Source organism: Parasteatoda tepidariorum, chromosome X1 (assembly GCF_043381705.1).
Source record: "Parasteatoda tepidariorum isolate YZ-2023 chromosome X1, CAS_Ptep_4.0, whole genome shotgun sequence".
Classification (NCBI taxonomy): Eukaryota; Metazoa; Arthropoda; class Arachnida; order Araneae; family Theridiidae; genus Parasteatoda; species Parasteatoda tepidariorum.
The window spans coordinates 25,258,884-25,283,014 of record NC_092214.1 but is presented as its reverse complement, the minus strand read 5'-3'; the positions used below and the strand labels follow the sequence as shown (position 1 = coordinate 25,283,014).

General features: G+C 27.5%; 1 protein-coding gene across 4 annotated transcripts in view; it reads right to left on the bottom strand.

The window, feature by feature from the left end:
* Positions 1-14,349: 14,349 nt before the first annotated feature.
* LOC107456716 (putative leucine-rich repeat-containing protein DDB_G0290503) overlaps positions 14,350-24,131 on the bottom strand; it is a 76,891-nt gene continuing 67,109 nt past the window's right edge. For all 4 annotated transcript variants that reach the window (XM_016074660.3, XM_016074661.3, XM_016074659.3 and 1 more), the window contains 5 exons: positions 23,145-23,193; positions 22,254-22,382; positions 18,679-18,756; positions 17,974-18,039; positions 14,350-16,295 (listed from right to left, as the gene is read on the bottom strand). In XM_016074660.3, the coding sequence (XP_015930146.1) occupies positions 16,260-16,295; positions 17,974-18,039; positions 18,679-18,756; positions 22,254-22,382; positions 23,145-23,193 (358 nt within the window). In that variant the 3' untranslated portion in view covers positions 14,350-16,259. The remainder of the gene's footprint in view (positions 16,296-17,973; positions 18,040-18,678; positions 18,757-22,253; positions 22,383-23,144; positions 23,194-24,131) is intronic.

Genomic DNA, 24,131 nt, shown 5'->3' with positions numbered 1-24,131 from the left:
ATTTGAGATAACAAAATACCAACATCATTTTGACCAACCATTTGAATGTTGGTTACTATATAAAAGTATGCTTTATGAGAAGCTCAAATTATCACTAATTAGTTAATTACTTTTTGTTAAAATTTCAACCGACCTCTATGATTTATATAGGTAAATTTAAAATTCATGCACATAAAACAAATTTTAGAGATGTTTTAATTTATAGAAGCGAGAGGGAAAAAATCAAAACTCTTCGAGACATAATTAATATAATGAACTCGTTGTAAATGAACACGTTTTTCTAAAACTCTATAAAAGAAAAGAAAAAAACAGCAAAAAATCCAGCTTGAGGCAATTTAGTGAAAAAATATCTAAATAAACTTGTCACGTAACTTGAAAAAGTTTACAAGATATAAAATCCTTAAAAAAAAAATTTTGCAATTTTTTATTTATCTAGATAATTTGCATCTTTATTAATTAAACTTGCTTTACGTAAATACTTTTTCAACAAGATATTATTTTTATAACGATATTTTCTTTTTTATTTTCTTTTTGAAAAATATTGCAATTTAACTTTTAAAAAAGGTTAGTCCTTTTAAAAACTTAAAAATTTAAAGCTAACCCAAGAATAAAATATAAAATTTTCTGAGAATAGATTTTGCTTTCGACTATCAATTTATATATTAGACAAAGTTTATTAATCATAGTCATAAATGTCAATTAAAGTTATTAAAATTTTCGATCACAAACTCCAAAGAATTACATTAATGAATGAATCAACAATTCTTGAAAAATATTTTCATGGTGATGAGAAGTACTCTCATGTAATTATTCGAAGCTGTCATTTACTTAGCTGGTTTGATACAAACTTGAAACATTTCGTTTATGATTAATTAGACCTAGTTTCAGTCATTAATTCTGTAGTATTTAAGTTAATATTTTTAAATCATAGAATATGAAAACAATTTAAAAAGAGTTTCAAAATCCCCTCAGTTTCTAAAAAAATATACATTCTGTCAAAACTTAATATCAAAACATTAAAAGGACAAATAAAATATTTGATTTACTGATATTTTTTCATTTTTAATTTTAAAATGCTACTTTTCACACTAGTTACTTTTCAATTTTCATTTTCAATTAATGTATAGTACGTAAAATGAAAAAGAAACATCATTGTGAATAACTTTTGTTCTAATCATCGGATATTAAAAAAACTAATTGTCAATCGTATTGGCGCAAAGAGACTACCTTAAGTATACTAATTAATTAGGGTTCGCTTTTAATCAGGAATTTAATCACTTTTAATAGTGAAGTAAAATCCTGCATAAAGCGCGAATAAATGTCCTTCTTAGGCTCAATGTTTATGATTTATCCTGCGGATAAACAATATTTTTATGTCCAAAGATACATTTGTGTGCAACACTTGCAATTATTATTATACCAGATATATATGTATATAATTTAAAGAAAGCTGACTCAATCTGGTTATTTTAAGGTTACGTGATTTTTCGATGTAGCATGTGGTAGAGGAAAGTCATAACAGANATTATTTATATCTTAAATAGCACAGTGTTTATATGTTGTATTAAAGGTTCAGTATTACATTTCTACAATTGTTATACGAAGTAGCATCTGTTAAAAATAAAATGACTTCAAAATATTTATTGCATAAATTAACTTTATATATAGACAGATGTATGCTAATTATTATTTTGTTGGAAGCTGTGTAGTTTTGAAGTTGCATTAAGGAAGATATTCCAATGATAGAAAAAAGATTTTTAAGCATTCTAATTACCATTTATGCAAACATCCTCTTATATAAAACATAAAAATAATATGAAACATTAAGCTTAGGAGTTAAATTTTTAGAAGTGCACTTTTCTCAGAATCCTTCATTATTTTGAATCAAATTTATGCTTTCTTTAACTTTTTTTTCTTTTCATTTCTTTCGTTATTTTAGATTATAAAAAAAAATCCAATTTTATTACTTGGAATCAATTCAGCTTTAAGTTTGCAAAAATAACTAGGAATTTAAGATAATGAACTAAATTGCTTCTATTTCAAAATTAAAATTTGCAATATATAAATAATTCAACGAGTCTATTTCAAAATTCCTTGAGAACATATGTGACAGCTCTTCTCTAAAAAAATTTTAAAAAAATTTATGAAAGAAAATATGAAGATAACGTGAAAATGGGTTTCTTTGCTCAAAATAAAAATTTAACTGCTGCTTTAATATAAGTATAATTATTTGTATATACATATCATATTTTAAGCTGAATATCATTAAATGTAATTTAAAACAGAAATCTTTATTACCATTCTCCTCCCTTACTATTCCATTCTCCATTACCATTCTCCTTCTCTTGACCATTCTCCTCCCTCTTGAATTTTCCAATAACGAACAAAACCCTCTTTCGATAAATACCTTGTAAAAAATCAAAAAGGAAAAGTTTTTTCCACGAACAAATTGCCATGACGTCCAAAACATTTTTAAAGTTAATGTTACCATTTTCAACAATCCCTTTAAATAGAAAAAGGAAAGGATTTAGAGCTCTGAAAACAATTGCAATTTTTTGTGCAATGAAATCCACCAGCAAAAAAAAAAGAAAAGAAAACAAGGAAAGAAAGAAGAAACAGAGCTAAGAAACTCAATCTGGAGATCTTTCCATCAAATCTGAAGTTGTTATGTTAAAATATAATTCAAAATAATTTTATTTCAAAAATAAATCATTTATGATATTGAAATCTTTGCATTTTTATTAGGATTCTTTCATTTTTATTTAGTGAGTTGGAGGAGAAGATTGAACTACCATTAAATGATTTAATTTTTAGACGAGGATCTAAATTTCTATTAAAGAAATGGCGTTGAAGTGAAACAGTTTCATTTCTGGGCTTTAAACTTCATTTATATAAAATAATCAGAGGTCGGGAATTAAAATCTATGTCAACCGTGAGAAAAATACACCACTGTTTGTTATCACTGTTGTTTATTTTAGTCAGGTTTTTGGCTATCTATAAAGTAACATTTCTAATCCATCCATCCATCTCCAAAACATTTTTTTGTGTAGTATTGTAGNCAGAAGTATCTGGCTTCTACAGCATCATACGGTATTAACACCGTATTTCGCTTGACGATATTAACATCCATGTTTGCATCGCGAGAAATCTCTTGCTCGACAATACTAATATCATAAAACACAAACTTTAAATGATCTTTTGCGACGGTGGTCTTTGGAGATGTTGGAACGCCATCCATACCAAGTCCCTGTGACTACGACCTCTTTCCTAAGCTGATAGAATCATTTTGCTTTTCTCCGATTTCCTGAGTCATCTGCAGTAGAGCGCCTTGTTGCTGAAATAGTAAACAGCACCTTGTAAAGGTAACCTGACAACAACACTAACAAGTTTCATCACTCGTCGCACCAGTGTTTTGTAAGATTTCGTCATATCGGGACGCTCTGTGCTTTTGTAGAAAAAAATCTACAATATTCAATAATATTTATGAAATATAATATTATTAAATTCTATGATATTTATCTACGAAACAGTGTTGATTTTTTTAATGGTATTTATATTGATGATTAAGAATTTTATTTAGTTTGATCTGTACTCTTGTTCTCATAATAATTTCGAAATATTGCACAGCTGTGATAATAATTGGTGTCTGTTTAAAAGTAATATAGTTGGTTTACTTGAAATTTGTTAATTTTCTTTCTCATCTGTAATATTTCATTTCATAATATATATACTTTTTTTGTATTGCTCTTATTTTCATTGTTTAACAGATATGTTTAGTTTTACAATTCGAAAGCTTATTTACTATTGTTAAAAAAAATTTCTTGAGAAATTTTTCGCTTCAATAAGTTCATTATTTTGCTTGGCATTAGAAATGTTAAGGGGAATTATTATCCTTTTATTGTTTTATGTGCTATAGTATATATGATTTATTGATTATATGAGTAAAGGGTAAGATAAATAAGTAATAGAAATATTTAATTTTTTTCTTATTCTAAATGTAATATTAATTATTGATTATTTTTAATGTTTCAGTTCGGCAAATTTATTTTTAGTGTTACGAAGTGGCAAAAATTATAAATTAAATATGAAAGCTTCAGAAAATGTTAAAATTAATACACATAACTTGGAAAACAAATTAAATACTAGTTTTCAAAATTCGAATTTCAATCAGGATAAACCTGAAGAAAAACCAGACATATTAATATTTGAGCCCGACATTAGTGTTCAGTTCACAGCCTGGCTCAGAGATTTGCATAAACAATCTAAGTTTTTTATTGCTGAGAATCAATTCCAGTACTAGGATAAGAAAGTTACCAAACACAAATTGACAAGTAACGGTATCCGGATACACTCAAAATAGAAATGAAACTATTAGAATTGCATAATACCCGATTGTGACTAATAAAATCACCAATTAAAATGTCGACAAAAAAAGTACTTTAAAAAATATCGAAACTAAAATTATCGAAAAATTAAGCGTCCAGAAATAAAGAAAAAAAATTGTAAATGTAAAACAAACAAAAAGTATTTTGCAACTGAACCAATCTTGAACTTGAAGTAAAAGCAAGTTGAAAAATTGAAAAAATAGCAAGGTCAGCTGAATTTTAAATTTTGAAACTGATTTAACTTTTGCCATATTAAGTTTGATAGCTTGCGTTGGATTACAACTCAATCAAGTGCTTGATTGTGTTAAACAGGTTGTAATACAAAATCGGAGCAAAATTCTCACTTTTTCTGATTATAAAAGCAGTTTGTCCTTACACATTTCTTCTGAAATCCATGTTGAAGATTGCAATTAAAATACCAATAAAGAAAATAATCATAAATAAAAATAAAGAATGAAAAAAAAGAACGAATGTTAAATCAAATAACGATAAACATATAATGAAAATATTCATATAAATGTTAAAGAAAATTTTGGACAAATAAGAATAAAGAGAATGTAAACAAAGTGAATTTAGAGAAAAAATAAAATAAAATATGGGCAAAAAATAAAGATTTAAATAGCAAAATTGAGAATAATCTTTAATTTTTTTAATATTCTTCAGAAAAATTATGGTAATGCGGTGTAACATTTCCGGGGTTCTGTTGACAGTATTGTGCAAAACTAAGATAATGAAGAAAAAAAATCCCAAGTTCAGGAAATTTTAACAAAAATATTTTTTTTTCAAATATTTCGCTATTGTAATGACAAATGTAAAATATAAATAAAAAATAAAATGAAATAAAATCAATACTTAAGCCAGAAGTCTTAATGTAAGTCTTAAGCCAGAATGACAACCGATGTGTCATTTTTAAAAATAAGAAATAAAAAATAATAAAGTAAACTATACTGATGTCTTAACTTCAGATTGAAATTTTTCCTATAACCAAAAGAATGTCAACTTGTATTTTCATATTTTTATATCTCATGTTTTTGAATATTTGCATTTTTAAAATGCATCGGGAAATTCACAATTATAAATGAAAGAATTGAAAGCTGCATGGAAGAAGAAGAATATTTATTGATAAAGACTTTCATCAGGAATAATAAATATAACTTTGAACTATATGTATATTAAAAATTGCATGTTTAAATTTGTAAATAAAACAATTCTTTCAATTTTTTGATAATTTAGTTGTAAAAATTTTACTTATAATTTAATATTTTTCTTCCACCTTTAGTTTTAATCTCATAAACAATTTACAATTTGAAGGTAGTTCGTAAGAAGTTTATTTTTTGTGTAAAAGATACATTTTATGTAAGTATAAAATTTGAAAAAAATTTTTTTTGCATTTCCTAAAAATAGTTATTAGGAAAAATTAGTTTTTGTGGAAAAGCATTTAATTTATGAGTATAATCAAAGAACATTACAAAAATAATTTATAAAAAAATTCGTTTGACACCTAAGAGTTGTGAAAGATGAGAACAGAACATGTACGGAAAAAATTGAGGTTTAAACATGAAATGTCTTTATTTCACTGAAAGTTATTTCTTGATAGTTAATTCATAGAAATAAATACATATTCAATGAGCTGATTGCGTTGAATTATGCAAAATTCTAGTTACTCTGGCAGTAACTTAAGAATATTGAAGCAAAAGATTAATTGCCTTTAAATGCTCTCTTTTTATATTTTAATATATAAAAATCGTGTATGCATAACAATTCATGAGAAAGTATCAATAAAGAGGAATACTAAAAATATGCACATATACATCCAACATAAAGAAAAAATAATAAATAAAAAAAGCTTCTTTCTATCTTTCTTTAAAAAAAAAAAAAAAAGAAAAAGGGAACTACATTGAAACACTGCAACCCAACGAAGATCTGTGTCGCACCATCAAAAAGTTTTTCTAAATTTATCAACTTTTTTTTCTCCAGAAATATTGTATTAACAGATGTTTTCATATTAGAACCTAAACACCCACTTTTTTTCAGATGACAAACAGATTCGAAGCTATAAAGTTACCATCTAAGTTTCCACCCATTTACAATTTTAAAATTAATCAATTATGTCTGCAAAAAAAAAAAAACTTTTTTCCTGAGTAGTTGTTTTATAACTACCGTAGAGTTAAATAAGAGAAAATTTCCACTATTACATCGTTGTAATAGAATAGAGAAAGAGTGCACCAGGGTTTCCTATCCCTCTATCATTGTTTACAATCCCCTCTATTGAAATGCCTCATTTTTTTCTCATATCAAGTTAAAAATCATATTTGTTGTAAATATAGAATATTAAAAATAATTCATAAATATTTCCTCTTAAAAGTGAACTAATAATTTTAAATATAATGCCAACAACAAAAATATATTGTTGTTATTTTAAATAACGATATTTGAAAAATTGATGAAAAATAATAAATTCAGAAATATTGTAAAATAATGATTTTAAAAACAATCAACGAACTTTTGCCGTGTTCTTAATTTTCACAACAAAAAAGTGAAAATTTAAGGAGGAAAAATTACTTTTTATATCCAGAGACAAAAAATTCGAACAACAAAAATTTCTTGATTATGCACATTCATTAGACCTCCCTTTCGCCCTTGTAGATGACTCATTCTTTTCCATAATAATCCAGTACCTGTCGATACACGATACTGGATAACACTGTGGAACAATTTTTTTTTCCCTGTTATTTGAGATTTTTTAAGAAATCTCAGACTTTTTTTTATTATTATTATTTTTTATAGCTGATTTCAAACCTGTAATTGGTTTCACTCACCAAACTCTATATTTCAATGACAATTTTAGTCCATTTTCGTCGAAATGTCATCATCATCATCAGTAGTTCGACAGTCCTGGGTGGACCCTGGCTTTCTCAAGAAGACTGCACCAGTCCTTTCTTCTGCGTGCCACGGCTTTCCAATCTCTGACCTTGATTGTGGTAAAGTCCCTTTGGAGGTAATCCGCCCATCTCAGTCGGGGTCTGCCTCTCTTTCTAACTCCAGTTGACCTTGCCAAAATTCGTCGAAATGTACAAGCTAAGGAACGTTATATATAACTGGGGGCCGAATAAATGCTGCCTCAATCTTCCAACTGCCAAATCATCAGAGTTAAAATTGCATAGAAACTCATACCCAGAAATATTGTCATATGCCGCTAGGGGCGTTTCCCCATAATGAATTGTTTCTTCATGTATTTCAAAATAGATCATTATAGGAAAGCGCCCCCAGCCGCGTACAATGACATTTCTGGGCATTGGTTTTTAAACAGTTTTAATTCTGATGATAACTCCCTGACAAGTTTGATGCAATATTTATCCGCCCCTTTTATTATATAAAGTTTTTCAACTAATACATTTCGACAAAAAATAAGTTAAAAATGCCATATAAAAAAAATCTTTAGCTTCAGGTGCAAAACTAATTTCAGATTTGAAATCAACACCCGAAGTAGGCAATATCAAGTATTTGCATAAATGCAAAACACAAATTTGTACCCCAGTGTAATACAGTACCTATGGATTAACGATTGCTTATTTTATTCATTTTTTAACATTTATTAAACAGTGTTCCTTTCTTTCCACTAAGTTTTCTTTATTATATAAGATTTGCCATTAATTATTAACAACTGGGTACGGCACGTAACCAACATTCGTACTATGAGTAATGAATACTAAGTCAAGTACTGTATAGTTAAGTCGAAATTTTTTAATCAACCTATATAAATTATAAATTTTGATAAAGCATTTAACAGTTTTTCTTTTAATATATTGACACATTATCCATAAGCATATGTCCCTTAATAGAGTCTATTATGTCCATAAAGCATATTTTGATTCCTCTGTAGTACAGTTTTAAGATGTACAATTCAAGTATGGTATAAAAAAATAAATTAGCTTCAATCATTAATATTTATTTTTAAACTGCAATTCAGAAAAAGATGTGAAACCTTACTGAAATATTGCTTAAAAATATTTTACTTAGAACATTATTTTGCAGTAAAAATTATTTTATGATGCAGGTAAAGCTGCTTAAAAGAGAAATGATATCAATTATTAAAATATTTACTGGAGATTTTACATAGGTGTACCTTTTTAACGATTTTATGAATGCAGAGTCGTATACATAAAACAAAGCTAAAATCGAAGAAATAATTGCTAAAAAAAATGGCATATCTGGGAAGTTGAAAAAATTAATTTCTGTAACGTGTGCAATAAAGACGAATCGCTCTCTCGTAAAAAATAAGCTTGCTTTAAAGATAAGGTTTAGAGCTAAGCATATAAAAAACTGCTTAAATTTAAAAAAAGAAGAAGTTGAAGCATCAGCCTTCTCATTAATGAAATTGAAATATTATAGTTTTAATTTACAGGAGAAAAAAATTCAGACCAATATTTTTGCATCTTTTTAAAGCTTACCTAAAACATATAATCATATAAATGAAGCATGTGATTTTTATTTAAGCAAAAATTTAAACTTTATAATGGACTTTTAAAGCTATATTTGAAGAGTGAGACCAATTTGTGTTTTTCAGAAATCGCCGAAACGTACTTATGAAACATATAAATTAATTATATACATCTAGGAATATCCGAAAATTGTAACGTAAGCGAAGCCAATGATATTTCTCGTAAATTTATTGAAGACAATTTGATATCCTAAAATTCAATGAAAGTTATTATAGGGTTAATTTTCTTTAAAAGAAAAGTATATTTCATGAGAAGTGATTATTTAATGCAAATAGCATAAAGAACAATCGAACTCAGAATTAATTGCTGCTAACTCAATTGTTCATTTCCTTTGAGAAGTGGCCTAAAAAAATTTTGATTGCAAATTAGAAGTTTTTTACATTCTTAATTAATATAATTCTTACTGGCTTAATTCAAAACCTACATGGCATAAGTTAAACAGATAGCGAGAAATGAGAAATTGTTTTGATTTTGTATTTCCTAGTATAAGTCATAATGCTTCTCTCTCAATAAGTATTAAACTAATTTCACTTAATTTTGTAAATTTAAAAATCAAAACTTTTTAGACCATTTTTAAATACCATTTTCTGTTTTTTTTAGACCAGAATAAAATTTTGAGAAAAATTATTTTTGAATAAAATTATTTTTAATTGATAAAGTCTCATAAATGGATGCAAGATGATTTCTTTTCCTCTTTTTTTTAAATTTGAGTGATAAGTTCTACCGATATGACTAATAACACAAAAAGTAAAATTAACATTAAAGGGGTTAAACTTTTGACCGCTCTCTCCAGTAAAATGTTAAAATCATAATTTCCAAATTGCAGCTACCCATCATATTAGTTAAAACCACACAGGTTAGTTGAGAGAAAATACTTTTTTGAGACTGATTTATAAACCTTGCTTATAGGTAGCACTTGTTAATTGTCATATTTAAAATGTCTCCTCCGAACGCTCATGATTGTATTTTAGTGAATGAAAGCTTTCAAATATAGAGAAAAAAACTTACATAAAAACACTTTCAGTTCAAATAAATCAGTTCGCATAAAAATGTTTTCGGTTACAGTAACTAGAGTAGAAAAAAAAAGTTTTGCAAGATTTCAAAAAAATAGTTGGATAAGGAACATTGACATCAACGATAAAATCATTCAAAATATAGTCAAAAACTGAGTAAAATACCAAAGCTTCCTTGAAAAAATTTCGAAATATCCTTACAACAAAAAAGACTTAGCAAAGCAAAACAATAGAGATCTAACAAAAACACGTAATAGGCAACCAAAGCCTTATTGTCTAGCTAGCTTAACCTAAATAGACATAAAATGATGATAAGGAACACTAGGAGTATCTATTACGGCTTTTAAACAGAGGTTTTGATTATCTAGAGAAAAGCAGAAAAGGATTCAGCTATATAAGGAACGTGGTCAATGCCATAACTAGCACCCCCTCAATTAATTAATTTATAACAAACATTAATAAAATTGACTCAAAAAATAATCACATACTATATAAAGATAATTGTATCATTATTTCTAACTTAAAATTAAATATGTTACCTTCTTAAATGCTATAATTAAAATCGAATTTTCTATTTGCTAGATAAAAACGATTTTACAAAAAAATTAGCTAACCTTAACAAACCTTATAATTAATTTCAGTAGAGATTTAATAAGTAACGAAAATTATCATTTAAAAATATGGCTCTCAGACTATTTGCATTGTGACTCATATTAAAAAATAAATCAGAATCCAAAATAAAGCCCTAAAACTTTTGACTTTTATGAAAAACATAACATCTCATGTAAATGAATATCCCAGTCCACAGAACATAACAATTGATGTACTAAGACATTTTGAAAGGAGAAAAATATGTAAACTATGGTTGAAACCCGAGATTTCCAGACAGAATATGTATTGTTGGATAAAACAGTCTCCTGGTAGTTTAGTCAAGACAGACTGTAGCTATTTTTTTTTTTTTTTTTTTTTTTTTTTTTTTTTTNTTTTTTTTTTTTTTTTTGTATGTATGCATATATATATATATATTTGTTCTGCAATAGTGAAGAGAAAATCGGGATCCAGAATGTCACTTAATCTGGAAAAATTTTGAATTATTAAACTGAAAGTAGAATTGTTCTTTTACGAAAATTATTATATTTCTATTTAGCTTTACGAAAATAATAAGCTCAATTTCTTATAATCAAGAAAATTCAATGCAAATACGTCTCACTAAGCTTCACTACAGATTTGTCTGTTCGGAAAGATATTGTATTTCTATTTAGCTATAAGGAAATAATGGATTGAATTTCTTCTAATCAAGAAAATTTAATGTAAATACGGCTATCTTTAAAAGTATATAAAATTTTGAAAAAATTTAAAAACGTTTTTAGTTTGATTCAGAAACATGTTTTAAATCATAGGGGCTAATTTTCCGGAAGTCATTTGAAAATTCTTGCTAATTACTTCATAGTAACGTTTTGAGAAAAACACGATGATACAGGCTACCTCAACTATGGAAAAACGAAAAGACATAGATATATAGTTTGTTGCGTTTTATCTAGAAAACCATTTACTTACTCTCACCAAATTTCAAAATTAGTTACAAAGTAAGTCAGCAGATGGCATTTCTGGCTGAAAAATGTCAAAACAATGTTTTCTGCAGCATTTCAAGTCATTACAACGAATTTTATCCTTTAACTGCGCAAAGATGCTGCTGCAAATTATGATATTTTTACAAACATAATTATGTAATTTTCAGAATTAGCTCCGATTAACGAACACATCAAATTTTGAAATATTGTGAAGAAATAACTAGTTTCCAAAGCAGAGTACACGAACCATGCATTTTTCTATCCTTCTCTTTTGCATTTTTCTTCTGATTTTTGCAAAATTGTCGGTCATTTTTGAGAGACATAGTAGTAAACTACATGAAATATCATGTATCCAGTATAACAGAGATGACATATTTTGTATGAATATTGCAGCAAATTTATTTACCTATTTAAAGGTAAAATTGGTGACATTGATTATTTTTTGTTATAGTATGAATTGTTGAGTCTTACTACTAAAAATTAACCACAACTGGAGAGAATCAATGCCTCCTAGGTCTCTGCCTGTAGTCTAAACGTAATGACATCTTTCGCGTTTTCCTACACTACGCTGCTAAGTAGCCCAAACGTAGTGACAGCTTGCTTTTTTCTTCCTCCACTGCGCAAATTATGCACGTTACATCAGACTTCTAAATTGATCCGTGCTTAGGCCTTCTCTTTTCTAGGAGGTGTTAATAGAATACTGTCAAATTAGACAAAAACTTAATTTAATGCACCAGTTCTATTTACGTGATTAGTTGAAGTTTAGTACCATATAATCGATTAGAACCAAGAATCAATAAACTTTACATTCAAATTTAAACTGCTGTTTGTAGAAAATGCAACACCATGAAAGAATCATCAGAATCAAATGAAATTTAATGCAGAAACGACTTGTACTGATACAAATAAATGATGAAATTTTCAAAACAAAAGAAACAAATTAAGCGTCCGAAATCAGTATTTGGTGCAGCCACCACGCGCTGCAATAAGTGCTGCTATACGACGTGGCATGGAGTCAAACAGATGTTGAATATCTGCTTGAGGAAGAGAATTCCATATCGCTTGTATGCGCAACCAAAGTTCGTCTTTGGAAACTGCAGGACGCGGATCACGAGTGAGACGCCGACCAACCATATCCCACACGTGCTCAATAGGCGACATATCCGGCGAATAAGCAGGCCAAGGAAGAAGTTGCATGCGTTGTGCTGAACAGAAGTCTCTAACAGTCCGCGCAACATGTGGGCGTGCATTATCCTGCTGAAAGATAGCTCCAGGGATGCCTTGAAGGAAAGGAACGACTTCGGGCTGTAGCACTTCACGGACGTATCTGTTGCTATTGAGATTACCCTCAATTCGTATCAAATTGGATCGTCCATGATACGAAATCGCACCCCAGACCATAACTCCGGGTGTTCGACCACTATGTCGTTCAATAATACACTCAGGAAGGCAGCGTTGACCGGCATAACGTCTAACACGAACACGGCCATCATGGGTCCACAAATTGAAGCGTGATTCATCTGAAAAGACAACTTGGTGCCAATCAGCTCGCCAGTCTCTGTGCTCAAGAGCCCACTGCCGACGCAGCCGTCGATGATCCGCCGTGAGGGGAATCCTGTATAATGGCACCCTTGCACGCAATCCACGGCGCAGCAGACGACGACGAATTGACGAAGCCGACAATTGTACACCTGTAGCAGTAGACCAATGTGCTGCCAGCTGCCTGGAGGAAGCTGTGCGATCATTCACCGCCATGCGGAGCAGGTGTCGATCATCGCGCTCTGACGTCACCTTCTGTCGTCCAGTGCCTGTTTTTCGAGTTGTTCGGTGCTCGTCGGTCCACTGCTTCCAAACTCGCATCACTGTGGAACTGTTCCGCTGCATACGAGCTGCTATTGCGCGATAGGAAAATCCTCCTTCTCGAAGGCCGATTATCCTCCCTCGTTCAAACTCCGTAAGTTGCTTGAATTTCTTATTCTTCCGTCGTGGAGGCATACTCAGGTCTCACTAAACGTTTGCCACTAACAAATAATCATAGACTATTTTCAACGTCCCGCTACAGCACTTTATTTATACGCTTTCAGCATCAATTCAGAGGGCGCTGCGCGCGCCACGCACGCGCGATGGCTCTGAAACTTTATTAATTTGCATAATATCCTATATCCATTATTAAAATAATATTTCATTTGATTCTGATGATTCCTTCATGGTGTTGCATTTTCTACAAACAGCAGTTTAATTAAAAAAACATCAAACCCTGCATATGATACTTAGAAAATATATAAAAATGATACTTAGAAATGGTAGTTTTATTTCACTGTATCAATTTTCATGAAAAAGTCAACTTTTGAAAAAAAAATAGAAAAGAAAACTTTTATTGCAAAATGAAAATACTTTAACAGAATTTGATAAGAAGTTAAAAATTCTGATTAATTTAATATTATTTTTTAAATGTCTATTAAAAAAAATATATGTCTCACTTTATTTAGTCTTTGTTATTTTCCTTTTTTTAACGAATTTGTTTTTGAACTAGTTCTAAAATCTTGCCAACAAAATATGAAAAAATGCAAAACAAGGTTACTTCAAAAGAAATCAAAAATGGCTTTAAATATTAGTTTAAGATTCACTAACATTTTTTAATTAAAAGTAAAATTTTTTAAATCTATTTTATATAGTCCTTGTTATTTAATTTTTTAATGAAATAAAATCTTGCTTCTCACGAGTTGAAAAAAAAAATTATGGAACTACCACATCATTATTTATTTCAAATGATGTTCATCAATATATTGTTTATTATAATAACTTTTATAATAAATTAATCAAAAAGTTAAAGACAATATTTTTTGTGCAATAAAGCGGTGAAATAAAACATCATAGCAAAAAATAGATTAACATTTTATTAACAAACATTTTGTACATAGACAAAAATGAGTTCTGTGATTTCTCAATTTTGCATCATGTAAATAAGAAAATAGAACAATATATTAAAAATTACGAATTTATTTGCACACATAAAATTTTTTTGATAGAGCATATATTTAAAGGATTATTAGAGACAAATTTACAAATATGCACAAATCTAGAGACAATTTAAATAACCTTTTTTCCATGAAGTGAATTTCATACAAATGGGTTTTATTAAAAGATAGAAAAACTAATATACAAGATTAAGATTTCAATTATTTATTTTAAAGAGAAGTCAGAAGATGAAAAAAGTCCAATACTTTAAAACAAATACCAATACTTCAGAAAAAGTATTTATAAAATTAGCTGTCTCCCTTTTCCTCTCAAGTATTTAGACTTGACATCAAGGAAAACTTGTACAGGATTTTCTTATTGTACACTACTTTTGCATTAAATAACATAATAAGTTAAGAAAAATCAGAATTAATACTTAGAAGGTTAATCAAAATCCACATTTTGTTCAATTATTTTTATATTTTTAATTATTAATACATATTGTATTCTCAAAAGTCAATACAGCAGTCTAGGAAACAAAAATTAAAATTAAGTAAAATAATATTTAAGTTTCTAGAAGAATTTTGCTATTAATGATAAATTTTTTTATCATGATGAGATTAATTGACTAAGAAAATTGAGGTAACAAATAAATCTCTAACTAACCAAGAAGAACTTTATTTATTTCATTAAAAGTTATAACAATCAGAAAATAAAAACATATCTATTTATTGGCTAATAACCATCTCAAATAGTAGTAAAATGTACAGGGCATGATAGTTGAATAATGGGACAAGTCTAAAAAATATGCTATATAGAAAACTTATTGAATTTATTTGTAAACATACTTCCTTTTCCCTTTAACATACTTCCTGCAAATGTACATTCCGTTGTTGAAAGCTTTGGTTCTGGTCATGAAAAGATCTTTCTGTGGACGGCTGTTTTTATCTTAACTTCTTACATAGAGTGAAAATGAATTCCTCTAAAGCCCTTTTTACTTCAAAGAACTGGGAAAATATCCTTTGCTCGTTTACTTTGTTCAAAACAGTGGAAATCAGATAACATAAATATGCTAGGAATTTCGTCGTAATATCACCATACGTTTTTTCTTCTTATAATTTTGCATCCTAGGGAGATGGATTTGGAGCATATTTCTCAAATATTTGAAACATTTTTAAATAAAAAAATAATATTAATAATAATAACAATAATAAATAAATAAAATTATTTCTTCTAATGTATGGCAGTGTAAGTCATGGCTTTTTCAGGCCAAAAATTATACAATCTGTATAATTTCTGATACAAAACCAATTTTCAGCATATAGAAAATCTAAAGGATTCTGAGCAGCAACCACGCAAGGAAGTGCTTAATAAAGAAAAAGATATGATAACTAAAGTATCATTATTTAAATTAGAAGTAGCTATAATTTCTGCCATCATTGTACCAAGAAGCATAAAAACTCCATACTGCTGTCAATTTCTGAAAACTTTATGCAACTCAAACTTATTCCAAAATTAAGTTTAAGATAATAAAAATCTATTTTCAAAATTCAAATGCATCCAAAATATTTATGGCCTTTAAATAAAACATATATTACACTTAAATTATTGATTCTTCAATTTGTAGGCACTTAACCTAAGTAAATATTTGTAATTCAAATCAAATAAGGTATTTTACAATACATTATGCAATTTAAAAATTACAGTATGATTGTAAGCTCTTTGAATATTTATTTTTCATAAAAAACACAAAACCTTTGAATTTTAAAATAAGTCAGTTTACAATAATTTTCTGTGTGGTTCATTAAAAATAAATGTTTCATATCATTTTCAAGATGTTGGCTTGTTTTTCCCAGAGGCAGATCCCTAAAAAACAAAATAACTATGCAATTTTTTTTCTTTAATTAATCTTACATAGCCAATATAGAATTATCAAAAAAAAATATTAGATATTAAGATTATAAAAGAAACATTGAAACTGAAATCAAGCAATTTAATTTTAAAAACAAATTTATTGCAAGACTATCAATCATATATTCATTAAGTATCATGATAAATTTAATTTTAAACTTTTCCAGAATGTAAGACTATTGAAGTAGAATTAATTTTTATTCAAAAAGTGTTTTATTCCAGAAAAAGTTTAAATTTGATCAGATTGTTGGTACTGTAAGAGAAGGGATACTCTAATAATTTTAGACCTTAGATAAATGTCAAGAATAATTATTTCAATTTTAAGAGAGTAAGAATGAAGAAAAGATACATGTATTAATTGATTAAAAGTGATTGGAAAATAGACATCCTAATCTAAGACACTTTTAAAATTGCAAATATATTTTTTGAATTATAAATCATTGAACAGCAATGGCCCAAAGTTGTGTAAATGTAGAAGATTATTTTGAAATATTTCTCATGGAAAATATGAATCTCAAGTTTTTCTATATTTTTACATTAAGTTACGTAATTCTATATTTTAACCTTAAATAGTAACTTTTAAATTGGGACTTTAAGTTTCAAAACAAACTCAGTCAAATTTTTTCTTCTAAAAAAATGGTTTTGAAAACCTATCAATTCTTTAACCTGCAAAACAACTCATTTCAACAACAACTTTCTGATCAAAACAACTCATTTATATTTTGATAAAATATATTTGTCAATGATTGAATGAGTAATGTTGTCTGGATAAGGGAAGATTTTCTAAAAATTGTTTGAACTAGTTTTAACATTAAATGAATTAGTTAATAATTATTGCATTAACTGTTTAAATGATTCAGTAACTAATTAAAAGAGAAAAATTCCTTAGAGCACTAAGAAAAAGAATCACTAGAAAAGATTTTCAAAAAATAACATATCAAATATTGAAGAATCACATTATAACCTTTTTGCTTCATTAATTTGCACTTTAGAAAGCTAAGAAAACTCAGTCTTACCGACAACACACAAATTTAATTTAAATGAAAACAAAAAGAAATAGCTAAAATATGAACAGATTGCAGTTTAAAATAATAAATGCAACATAAAAAAAAATTTTTTTTTTTTGAGTAATTTCTTTTAGTATTGTAAATAGCATTCAAAATTATCTGAATATTTAAATAGAAAGAAATTTGAAAATAAATAAGAGAATTCATGATTCTATTCAATTTAAATTTTTAACTAGAGAATTTAAAAAATTCGAAACACTGATAAGTACTAGTACAAAAAACATCTAAAATATTTAACATCACGCTTTATAAAACTGCAAATATTTCTATGTGTTTCTCTTATTACAAAAGCAACCAAAAGCAAAATAAAAATCACAAACAGAAGAAAAGCAATTAACCACATTTGATTTACATAAAAAATAAAATAATTATATTTGGCTGCCAATGACTAAACTGAAATATTTTTATGTTTGTAGTGGAAAGGTATTAAACTTTATTAAAATTTTTGCATAAATAATTTCATAGCTTATTATTACAAATTCAGATTTAAAAAATTTTCATATTTATAAAGAATAATATTTAAAAATAAAATATTAAGATATAAAGAAATTAAAAATTCTGCTTACTTGCTTAGAATCTGCTTTACCAAACTCCAATTTGTTAGGCAAGATTTCTTTTTGAATCAATTTATCCTACACAAGAAAAAATTGTTTATTAAAATACTTATCAATTACACAGAAAATAGATAAATAATGAAATAAATAAATATTACCATTTTACTGTATGTTATTTTACACCATCAATTATGTAAAGCCCACCACTCTTTGAAAATATAATTTTGTTTATTTATTTATTTTGCATATCAATTTCTAATCAAATTTTTTTCTGATATTTTTTCTTTATTTAGTTATGTTTTTTTAGTAAGAACCAAAACACTATGTTTGTTTAAATTATATTTCAGCATAATTTAAATAAATTGAACTTACAATGGGTACAGTATTTTTTTAAAAGATTTGGCATTTAAATATTTTTCTGATTGATACAAATCTGCAAACCATTAATGATTGCAATAAGCTTTTAAAAGAGATGAAAGATTTTAATATTTTTAGTTTTTGATGTTAAATAAATAAAAATTGACAATATCTATTTACTTCATATTTTATAATTACTTTTAAAAAACTAACATTTATCTTCCAAAAAAAAGTTAAAAAATAAATAATGAACCTGGTAAAATTTATTACAATAAACTGCAAAAATTTGTAAAAGCATTAATTACTTTAAAATAATAAAAACCAATTAATTAAGCACTAGGCCTTGCTTCTAGAACTTACCTCAAGCAAAGCTAATATTCTGCCATTTTTTAATTCCAACGGGATTTTTCTTTCACGAGATCCCATTTGTCGACTAGTCTGAAAAAGTAATAAAGAAATGCTTAATTTCTTACTTTTTGGCACAGTTTGAAAATGGACAAAAGCTTCATATAGGCCATATACAATATCATTACGTAAGTCAATAATATCAGTATGCAAGCACATATCTTACATAAAATGTCTAAAATAATATTTTGCTCAATCTACAAAAAAGTGGCCATGATGATGAAAATTTAATTTCCTAAAATATTTTTGAAACTTTGAATATCAATTGCAAAAATGTATACAATTCTAAATTTTACAAAAAAAGAATGACATTTCTGTCATTTACTTGCTTATTTTAACTTATAAATTGGAACTAAGTCTGTGTGGAATGACTGCATAAAAAAACTTTATGTTTCATGGTCTCGTATATTTTCCAAAATTAAAAATTCAGCAAAAATATTTACGATTTGTTAAATACGTATTATATTTTGGTCTTTTAGTGCTACAATTATTCGATTTATACATTAATTTACTTGAAAAAGATACATTAATTTATTTTTTCAGAAGAAGGAATAACACAGATTGATCACAAAATCATTAGAAAAAGATTAAAGAAAACCTCTTTAAGTAATAAGTAAAACAGCCAAGAAAGACAAACAATTACAGAAACAAAAGCAGAATAAGAAGAAAATAAAATTAATATCATTTCTCTTTGATATTATTCAACATTTACTGATTATTGTATCATTCATTAATATATTCATTAAGAAAATCAGTTTGTAAATATCTGCATGCCTCATTATTTCATTGGTCATATAAGTCACACTTGCAATGAAAACACTGAATATTTCCACCACATGCATGAATTACTTGTTAAACATTATTGCCTCACATAAAAAACACAGTTCACATAGTTGTTATGGTTCACAGAACTTCAAATTTTTGTATTGAAAGATGAAGGTGCATGTTCTTTTCATGTCACAACCGCAACGTGTATAAAAATTTTTTTTCAAATTAAATGAAATACTTGCAGATTTGTATTAAAGTATATATAAGTGATCATTGTTGAAATCCATAAAAATTTAAATCAATACCTTAAAATATATTATCTAATGGGCAATTTAGTTTGTGTAAATGTCAAGCTGGCAACTTTGGATTGGACAAATTGCTGGTATAAAACTAAAAAGTGTTTATGCTTGTAAAACATTTTATAAAAGATTTTGTGAAAATTTTAGATAATAATCAAGAAAAAAAGAAAACTTATGGAATAAAATATTATGAAATTAATAATTTGTTTGCTTATTCCTTTATTTGAGTTGGTTGGTTGGTTATCCTCTATGTGCCTTTCGGCACTTAAGGCCTCTAGCATATCCCTCCAACGCCTCCTGTCTCTAGCAATAGATCTTGCTTCTTCCCAGCCAGATATTCTACATTCTTTTAATTTACCCAAAAACATGCGCTGGATGGTAAGTCTGGGTCTTCCTCTTGTTCTTTTACCATCAGGGGCCCATGTAAGATGTAATTTTTTCCTTGGGCATTCTAAGAATATGTCCGAGCCAACTCCATCTTCGTTTTTTAATTTCATCTTCTATTGTTTGTATTTTAGCTTTCTTTAATAGATTTTGACTTGATACTTTGTAAGGCCAGAAAATTTTAAAAATAAATCATAAACATTTGTTTTGAAAGGTTTCCAATTTTTGTATTTCGATCGTAGTCTGTTTCCAGGTTTCTGAACCATGTAAAAGTACTGCTCTAACAATAGCTTTGTAAACAACTATTTTTGTCTTTATTTCAACATTTGACTCTCTCCAAAATTTATGTAATCCCTTAAAACATGTTCTTGCTTTGATTATTCTCTGTCTAATATCTTCACTACTTCCACCTTTTTATCTACAATAGAACCTAAATAGCTAAATGATTCTATGTCATCTATTTCGTGATTTTCGATTTTAATTTTGTCATTTTTCTTTTGATTTATTCTCATTACTCAAGTTTTCTTCTTGTTTATGAATAACCCTACAATATTTGAATATTTGTTGAATTTGTCTGTTTTAAGCAGAGGTCTGTACATTTGGATGAAATAAGTACGGTGTCATCAGCAAAATCAAGGTCTTCTAAAGTAGTTGGGAAATTCCACCTTATTCCTCTTTTTTCATCTTTCAAGCTGTTTCGCATAATCCAGTCTATCACCAGTATAAATAAAAATCCTGATAAAACACATACATCCCTGTCTCACGCCAGTTTTTACGAAAAAGAATTCAGTTAATGCTCCATTTACTTTTATACATGCTTTGCTGTTATCATACATATCTCTTATTATGTTAATATATTTCTCTGGTATATAATAAAGTGATAAAATGTCCCATAATTTCTCTCTCTTAACTGAATCAAAGGCTTTACTGAAATCAATAAAGTTTAAATATAAAGAGGTGTTAAATTCTAAGCTTTGCTCAATGATATTTCTAAGTGTGAAGATTTGCTGCATTGTTCCATTTCCACTGCGGAAACCTGCTTGTTCTTCTCTTAAAATTCTATAAATTTCATGCTTCAGTCTATTCAAAATTATCCTTCAAAATATTTTTCTCGGTATGGAAAGTAAGCTAATGCTGCTCCAATTTTCGCATTTTGTTAGATCGCTTTTCTTGGGAATTTTCACTATTACTGCTTCTTTCCATTGTTCTGGTATTCTTTCATTTCTCCAGATTTCATTGAAGAGCCTTTGCAACTGTCTTGTAGCAGTTTCAAAATCTGCTTTTATTTGAGTGCTTTATTTTAATTATGAAGCACTTGAAAGTCATTTGAAAAGCACTCAACTATTACTTAAAGAGCTTATAAGAATCATGAAATATATGACCCTAGTATAATTTTACCTTTAACAACAAAAATCATCAGTAAAGAAACTCTCTCATTTTTTTAACTATCCTATAAACAAAGGCATTTAGAAGAAATAGACTTATCAACTAATCTCTTTTTAATCTCTATTTGTTAAACAATGCTCCTTTTTATAAAGTTCATTAGAAACAAAAGGCTAATCAACTAATCTTTAGCATTCTCTTTCAAATCTGTAACATCTAGTCCAGGTAAGAAAGTGTCTACATAATTGACCATTTAAATTAAGAGTAAATTAGTTTCTAAAGCAATGAAATCTATAAATGTTAAAACAAATTATTATTATCATTTATTTCAGAAAAAATTAATTGAAGGAATGAAAACAATGCAATATCAAAAGCAAAAGTGCATAATTAACTGTTTTCTGTAGAGAATATATTTTCATTTCAAACAAAAATCTAATTCAACAAAAATCAAAGTGAGTGTAGGGAACAAAGTTAGAATTTAGTTTGCTTTTAGCAAAAATTTAAAAAAAAAAGGCCTTAAATGGAAATATTTGGAAACAAAAATTACTATTTCTTAAATAAATAGACTTGTGAAAAACAAATATTTTCAGCATTTATTTTAACATTTATCACTCAAATTTTCTAAAATTTAACCAAAACAAATATACAAGAATTAGATAGAAATATGCTTTCGCTGAAATAAAAGAATGAACTTACTCTCCCTGATCCAGCAGTCACAGGAGTTCTTTGAGAACCTCGTTTTTGATAGTATTCTTTAACAATTACATCTTGAGCTTTCTGGAGAATGTGACACAAATGTTGAAAATGGAGTTCTTCTGAATGGCACTGAAACACATAGAAAGCAGTTGATTGCTTAATTGATTGTGGTTAATTGCTTAATTGACGATAAAGTTTTCAATTTGCTTCACTAAATCAATATTTGACTATTTATTCTGATAACTTAAGTAATTTCAGAAAACTGGAATTTATTTTAACATATTTATTAACTCAGCAATAAAAAATTAACCTTTAAGATAATCTATAATTTATATTTTTCAAATTATTTTTTAATTAATTTTTTTGCAGCATGAGAATGTAGTAGTTATTGTATATTTTGCTTGCAAATTTTTAATTTTGATAATGTTATAGGAAATGCAAAAAATTATGATCCAAAAAATTTTGATTTTAAGTAAAAATACTTTCTTCCACACTTTGTTTTCCTTATGCACATCAAATAGATGATAAAATTGTTAATAGTTTAAAATAATTATTTTAAAATTAATGGTTAAAAGCTCAGTTTTTATTAACTATTTCTTAAATTCTTACAAGGAGAACAAATAAATTAACTTGTATGTTAATTAGTTATAAAAATATTCAATAATGCTGCATATTTGGTGGGATCTCACGAGTAATGAGTTTCTATTGTTATTATGATAGTACGATTGTGATAGTATATTGTCATTATGAGTATTGCCACCTTGATAGATCAATACTTTTTACATTATGTCACATTAAATTAAAAAAAACTATAAAGACTCACAAAGGAAAGTAAAACAAATTGAGTTTGTTCAGTAAATCATGAAATAATTTACAAGAAAAATTTAGTACCATGGTGGTAGACTTCTTTTCTTCCACTAATACATTCTCAACATTCTGCCTAAAATGAAGAAAAGTTACTATGAATGGCATAATTTGTTATTGAAACCAATTAAGTCTAATACGTTTCCCACAAAATAAGAAATACAAAATGATTATAAAGTAACTTTGCCAACATATGACCCCCTAACGAATATATCGTTGAATAGAACAGAATAAAAATTTGCTTAAAGGCACTATTAATAAAAATAAAACTACTATTGATAAAATATACTATTGATAAAATATACTATTGATAAAATATACTATTAATAAAAATATAAGCAGTCTCTTGTGGTAAAGGTTAGAGTAGTAGAGAAGAAATGTACATAAAGCAACAGTTACTTTTTTTATTGAGAGATAATCCCTACAGTAAAAACTCAAAATGAAAAAGATTTTAATTTAAAAGAGGACATGGCAAGCAGAGATGAAAGAAAAGAGTATTTTATAAAATTTTTGATATCTTAGCAATTCAGCTTTACTGAATACTTAGCAATTCAGCTTTACTAATGACAACTAAAAAAAGAGATATGGTGGCTCTGGGAATAGAATGCGCACCTCCCTGGGAGGAGACAAATGTTTGAATTTCAATCATGGCTAGTTGATACAAATTATGATCCCGGCTTGCACTAACCGTGGTGCTGATGTATAATATCCTCAGTGGTTGAAGGTGGCTAGAATCTCCTTGTAGTCAGGATAAACTCAGGAGTAAGTCAGGAGAGATTTTCGTGTTTTTTCTTCTTTAATTCAAATGCAAGTTAATTGTATCAAAAAAGTCCTCCAAGAAAGCTAGTTTGCCCCGATGCTTGATCCAATAGTGCTCTTGTCTTCAGGATCAAGGCTACAAAGCTGAACATTGATAGTTGTAAATTCAAAAACAAGCGTTTGTAAAAGCTGTTAAACACTGGTTACAAAATAAAATAAAACTGAGAGAAAAAACAGAACACAATATTTTGTTAC